The 7147-nt window shown below is 50.1% G+C and overlaps 1 protein-coding gene across 1 annotated transcript; it reads left to right on the top strand.

The window, feature by feature from the left end:
• Positions 1-605: 605 nt before the first annotated feature.
• On the top strand, positions 606-4734 carry LOC109925537 (G1/S-specific cyclin-D1-like; the record flags this gene model as incomplete). Its single annotated transcript, XM_048594591.1, has 3 exons — positions 606-815; positions 3279-3438; positions 4586-4734. Coding segments are annotated over exons 1-3 (480 nt in total), but the record flags the coding sequence as incomplete, so codon positions are not given.
• Between the last annotated feature and the right edge of the window lie 2413 nt (positions 4735-7147).

The following is a 7147-nucleotide window of genomic DNA, read 5'->3' as shown; positions in this document are numbered from 1 at the left end:
CCAGCCCTTACCCCTCCTTATCTCTGTAATCTTCTCCAACTCTTATTTCTCTCCCTATCTCTGTAAGCTCCTCCAGCCCCTACACCTCTCCCTGTCTCTGTAACCTCCTCCAGCGCCTATACCCCTCCCTGTCTCTGTAATCTCCTTCAACTCCTACACCTGCTCCCTATCTCCAACTTCCTCCTGGACCTACACCCCTCCCGATCTCTGTAACCTCCTTCAGCCCCTACCCCTTCCTAACTCTGTAACCTCCTCCAACCCCTACGCCCCTCCTGATCTCTAACTTCCTCCAGCCACTACCCCCTTGTAACACTGCAACCTCCTCCAAACACCTACACCCCTCTGACAGCTTTGTGCTCCTTCAATCCTGGCCTATTGAAAATCCACCGATTTAATCGCGCCATCAATGGCGGCCGCATCTTCAGTATGTCTGGGTCCCCAGCTCGGGAATTAATTCCCTAAACTTCTCCATCCCGTGCTCTGCTGCTTCAGGGTGAGGTCAAGAAGCGCCTTCATTTTGAGCCACAATGCCGGCGGAACACGAATGGAGTCAGGCGTTGATGAACTGTTTGCCTGGTCTGTCTCTCCCCGGTCTGTAGGTTTGCGAAGAGGAAAGCTGTGAGAAGGAGGTGTTTCCCCTGGCGATGAGCTACCTTGACCGGTTCTTATCGGTGGTGCCGCTGGAGAAGTCCAGGCTGCAGTTGCTCGGCTCAGCTTGCCTGCTCCTGGCCTCGAAGCTCAGGGAATCCCGGCCGCTCTCTGTGAACAGCGTGTGCGCCTACACTGCCCACTCGTCCAGGCCGGAAGAGCTGCGGGTGAGTCACTCCTCGCGGTGGCACCCAATGGGTGACATCCCACTCCCCTTCCAGATCTATCACTGAGGGGGTGGTCCCCACACTGTCACCAGCTCCATGGACCTTTCTTCTCTGATGGGGTGAGGGTGTCGCTCTGGCTAGGCATTTTTTGCTCATCCCTAATTGCCCAGAAAGCAGTTAAGAGTCAACCACATTGCTGTGGGTCTGGAGTCACATGTGGGGCCAGACCAGGTAAGGATGGCAGTTTCCCTCCCTAAAGGACATTAGTGAACCAGATGGGTTTTCCTGACAATTGACAATGGGCTCACTTTCATCATTAGACTCTTAATTCCAGATTTATGCTGAATTCAAATCCCACCATCTGCCGTTTCGAACCTGGAACATTATCTGGATCTCTGGATTAACAGTCCAGCAATAATACCACTAGGCCATCACATCCCGAGCACTGATGCGGAGGAAGAGGTCGGATAGGCAGAAGGCCATCCTTAGCAGATACACTAATCCCAGCAGGGAAAGTTCATATCTGTCTGTGGGAAAAGTGTGGAAGAAGACAGTCTATAAGATAGAGAAGCAGAATTTGGCCATTTGGCACATTGAGTCTGCTCAGCCATTCGATGATGGCTGATAGGTTTCTCAGTCACAACTCTTGATTCCCTTACTAATCAGGAACCTATCTATGTCTGCTGTAAAGATGCTCAATGACATGGTCTCCACAGCCTTCTTTGGCAATGAGTTCCATCCATTGGCTGAAGAAATCCTGCCTCATCTCAGTTCCAAAGGGTCTGTAGAAGACTGCAGCACAGGAAGAGGCCATTCAGCCAATCCTGCCTGTGTTGGCACTCAAAGAGCTCTAGAAGGAGCAGAAGGGGGGCCATTCAGCCCCTCGGGTCTGTACCACTGTTCCGTGAGATCACAGGCTGGACTGATAATCGTCAAATTCACCTCAGCCCTTTCACTGTCACTCTGCAACTCTTTTGTGCTTTGAATATTCACCTAAAAAGCTTTTGAAAGCTCCTGCTGACTCTGCTGACACTGTCCTATCAGGCAGCACATTCCAGATCCCTACAACTCACTTAATGACAGGAACCAACATTCCCACTCCTCCTGCTCCTCTTGTCAGATATTTTTATATCTGGATATTGACCATCCTGCCCATGGGAACAGTCCACAGGGCGTTACAAAGTACTCAAAGCATAGACATAGGCCATTTGGCCCATCTGCTCTGTGCTGGTGTGAATGCCGTGAGCCTCCTCCCACCCACTATTGTAACTCATCTTATCACCATATCCTGCTATTCCTGTCTTCTTCATGTGCTTATCCATGATATATCAACAACATCCTCCTCAGCTACTCCCTCTGCTCTGAATAAAGATGTTGCACCTTAGCTTCCTTGTTGAAACTCCTCACAATTTTGAACACCTCTATTAAATCACCCTTAAAGCTGTGAGGACAGCAATTTCAGTTTCTCTCAGCCTCTCCACTAAAACTGAAGACTGTCATTCCTGGTATTATTTTGGAAAGTTGTCTCGAGGGAACGGATGCCCTTCCAAAGGTGTGGGGCCCAGAATTGGACACAATGGATCAACTGAGATGCACATATATATAAATACATACCCAATCCCCAACGCGCGCGCACACGCACACACACACACACACATACACACATACACAGACACAAATGCGAACATACCCATTCTCAGACACAGACACATACATCCACTCAGCACCCCCTCCAGTACACTCACACAGACATAGCTCCATACACACACACACCCAAACCACCCCCCAAACTCAGGCATAGCCCCACTCACACAGACCCCCACACACCCACCACATACACACCCACAGAGAAATGACCCCATAAACAGTCACATCCATACACAATCCCACACACAGATATAACCCCACACACCCACCCACCCACCCACCCACACAGCCCCACACACACAACCGTACACACACAGCCCTACACCCCCACACACATCACCCTACACGCACATACACACCCACGCCACACAATGGAACATACACAGAACCGGAGACAAAATTAAGCCACCCATTTATAAACAATATCCCGGTGTACACATTTGTATTGGGGTCAGAGACAACACAGTGTGGATCTGGAGGAACACAGCAGGCCAGGCAGCATCAGAGCAGCAGGAAAGCTGACGTTTCGGGTCGGGACCCTTCTTACTATCTCTTTGTATTGGGGTCATTTGGCAGTCGTCAGATGAATGTGCCTCTTCCAGGTCACTCAATCTTAGGTCCCACTTGGTAAGATTTCCCAGACTCCGCTCAGGGAAAGGGACATCACCTTCGAATTAGATGGAGAGTACCCCAGGAGGTCAAAGGTCCTGAACGTCTTGTCCAGGCTGTTCGCTCATAGTGATGTTGTTGGTTGTGTACTGCAACAGGTTTCACTCTCTTCCTCCTGTCTCTCTCTCTCTCTCCCTCTCTCTGTAGACAATGGAGCTGCTGCTTTTGAATAAACTGCGATGGGATATTGCAGCCCCGACCGCCCTGGAGTTTGTGGAACATTTAATACGAGCCACAAGCCTGGCAAGGGTCAAAGAACAAGTTGTCCGAAAGCACACAGATACTTTCATCGCGCTCTGCGCAATAGGTACCGGAGCGAATTGTGGGAAAGACCAGCACATCACTGAGGCAGAATGGGGGCCATTTGCAGAGTCAGGTAGAGTCCTTCAGGAATTCTGCCCAACAATGGGGGGAGAAGATGGTTTCGTGGCAATGTCATGAGACTAATAGTCCCGAGATTAACGGGTTGGGGACATGGATTCAAATCTCATCAGGGCAGGTGCCAGAATTTATAATTAAATTAAGTTTGAAAACATTTGCAATTTTAAATGTTTAAAAGAAGGATTAGATATAGTTCTTAGGACTAAAGGGATGGGGAGAAAGTGGGAACTGGTTATTGAGTTGGGTGATCAGCCAGGATCAGGGAGGTGATGGCCTAGTGGTATTATCACCAGACTGTTAATCCAGAGATCCAGATAATGTTCTGGGGACCTGGGTTCAAATCCCGCCACAGCAGATGGTGGAATTTGAATTCAATAAAATATCTGGAATTGAGAATCTAATGATGACCATGAACCCATTGCCAATTGTTGAGGGGAAAACCCATCTGGTTTGCTAATGTCCCTTTACAGAAGGAAACTGCCATCCTTACCTGGTCTGGCCTACATGTGACTCCAGACCCACAGTGATGAGGGTTGACTCTTAACTGCCCTCTGGGCAATTTGGGATGGGCAATAAATGCTGCCTGGTCAGCGATACCCTCATCCTGTGAACGAATAAAGGGGAAAAAAAAAATATCATATTGAATGACAGAACGGGCTGAATGGCTTACTCCTTGCTCCTATTTTCTATGCTTCATTGAAAGCTATTCACAGGGATGGTGACCATGACAACTATTATCGATTGTTATGGAAACCCATCATTCGTTTCCTTCAGGAAAGGAAATCTGCCATCCTTACCCGGCCTGGCCTACACGTGATTCCAGACACACAGCGCTGTGGTTGACTCTTAACCGCACTTTGCAAGCTGCTCATTCAAGGGCGATTAGGGACGGGCAACAGATGCAGCCCTTGCTCATGGAAGAGCCCTTGCTCATATCCCATGGAAGAATCTAGAAACTTGAGAGACTTCACATGTAATTTTTGAGCGATTGCAGAGGCGGGTCTGGAAGAGGTGGGGATTTGGAAAAGACTTTAAATTGTCAAGCAACTAAATTGCGGCATGTCTTCTTTCAGATGGTGAGTTTACCTCATACCCACCGTCCATGATTGGTGCAGCTAGCCTCTCTGCCGCGGTAACAGGCCTCCATGCTGGGCAGCATGGACATTGCCTCCTGCATCGGGAACTGACTGACCACCTTGCACACTCTATCCGCTGCGATCCAGTAAGGGAATTCTGCAAAACCTGATGCTTGTAACACTAGGACTGGCTCCCATGCACCTGTGACCTCTAACAATTGGCAAGGGCATCTATTAGGCTCCATTACACCCACCCCCCTCCAACCTCGGTGTTCCCCATCCAATTTTGGCTGATCCTTTAGTCACAGTTCATCTCTCGGTTTCTTCCTTTGTCACATCGGAAGAGACGGTAGTGGTGCGGTCACTGGACTATGGTCTCACAGCTGCCAGCACCTCTTTACTCCTCATGAAACCCAAAGATATAGAAATGTAACGAAAATAGGAGCAAGAGTTGACCAATTTGTCAGCCATTTTGTCCCTCGGGCCTGCTCCACCTTCTGACTAAATCATGGCTGACCTTTTCCTTCAACTCCACTTTGCTGCTCTCGTTTGCCGCATTGTCCAAAAATCTATCGAGCTCGGGCCTTGAATGTACTCGATTAGAGAGATCAAACACATGGAGAAACTTCCCTTCATCTCAGTCCTAAGTTCATACATTCTAGCAGCTCTGCAATGTGAGTGACTCACCTCCTGACTCCCCAAAGCCTGTCCATCATCTACATGGCACAAGTCAGGAGTGTGATGGAATACACCCCACTTGCCTGGATAGGTGCAGCTCCAACAACATTCAGGAAGCTTAACATTATCCAGGACAAAGCAGCCGCTTGATTGGTACCACATCCAGAAGCATACACTCCCTCCACCACCATCATTCAGGAGCAGCAGTGTGTACCATCTACAAAATGCACTGCAGAAATTATACCAAGGCTCCTCAGACAACACCTTCCAAATCCACCACCTTTTCCATCTAGAAGGACGAGGGCTGCAGACAAATGGGAACACAACCACCTACAAGTTCCCTTCCAAGCTACTCAACATCCTGACTTGGAAACATATGGTTATTTTCATGTTGCTGGGTCAAAATCCTGGAGTTCCCTTCCTAATGGCATTGTGGGTCTACCCACACCAAATGGTCAGCAACTCAGCACCACCTTCTCAGAAGTAACCAGGAATGGGCAATAAATGCTAGCCCAGGCAATGGTGCCCACATCCAGGTCTCTAGACACGCCAGCCCGAAGGAAATATTCTCTCAGCATCCAGCCTGTCAAACCCTCAGAAGAATTCTATACATTTCAACGTCATGGCCTTGCATTCCAGGATTTGAAATGTGGCTCCCATGTCCAGAGTCTTTTCTGTCACAATCCTGGAACGGATACTGAGAAATCAAATACTCTCTCTGTCTCTCCTTTTCTTTCCCAGTCCCATCAATCGCCTCAACCTCTCCACCCCTCTCACCCACTCCAACCTCTCCCCCACAGAACGTGCAGCCCTCCGCTCCAATCCCAACCTCACCATAAAACCCGCGGACAAGGGAGGCGCAGTTGTAGTATGGCGCACTGACCTCTACATCGCCGAGGCCAGACCCCAACTCTCCGACACCTCCTCCTACCGCCCCCTTGATCATGACCCCACCCCTGAGCACCAAACCATCATCTCCCAAAGCATCCACAACCTCATCACCCTAGGTGACCTCCCACCCACGGCCTCCAACCTCATCGTTCCCCAACCCCGCACTGCCCGCTTCTATCTCCTTCCCAAAATCCACAAACCTGAATGCCCTGGTTGACCCATTGTCTCCGCCTGCCCCTGCCCCACCGAACTGATCTCCAACTATCTGGACTCCATTTTCTCCCCCTTGGTCCAGGAACTCCCTACCTATGTCGGTGACACCACCCACGTCCTCCACCTCCTCCAGAACTTCCAATTCCCCGGTCCCCAACACCTCATCTTTACCATGGACGTCCAGTCCCTCTACACCTGCATTCCCCATACAGATGGCCTAAAGGCCCTCCGCTTCTTCCTGTCCCGCAGGCCCGACCAGTCTCCCTCCACTGACACCCTCATCTGCTTAGCCGAACTCGTCCTCACCCTCAACAACTTCTCTTTCAATTCCTCCCACTTCCTACAGACAAAGGGGGTGGCCATGGGTACCCGCATGGGCCCAAGCTACACCTGCCTCTTTGTAGGTTACGTGGAACAATCCCTCTTCCGTACCTACACCGGCCCTAAACCCCACTTCTTCCTCCGTTACATTGATGACTGTATCGGCGCCGCCTCGTGCTCCCACGAGGAGCTCGAACAGTTCATCCACTTCACCAACACCTTCCACCCCAACCTTAAGTTTACCTGGACCATCTCTAATACCTCTCTCCCCTTCCTGGACCTCTCTGTCTCCATCTCGGGCAACGACCTAGAAACCGATATTCATTTCAAGCCCACCGACTCCCACAGCTACCTAGAATACTCCTCCACCCACCCACCTTCCTGCAAAAATGCTATCCTCTATTCCCAATTCCTTCGCCTCCGCCGCATCTGCTCCCAGGATGAGGCATTCCACTC

Source organism: Rhincodon typus, unplaced genomic scaffold (assembly GCF_021869965.1).
Source record: "Rhincodon typus isolate 14 unplaced genomic scaffold, sRhiTyp1.1 hic_rhity00011399, whole genome shotgun sequence".
In the NCBI taxonomy this organism is placed as follows: domain Eukaryota; kingdom Metazoa; phylum Chordata; class Chondrichthyes; order Orectolobiformes; family Rhincodontidae; genus Rhincodon; species Rhincodon typus.
Note: the sequence above shows the minus strand (reverse complement) of the source record. Positions and strands in the feature narration are given on the sequence as shown.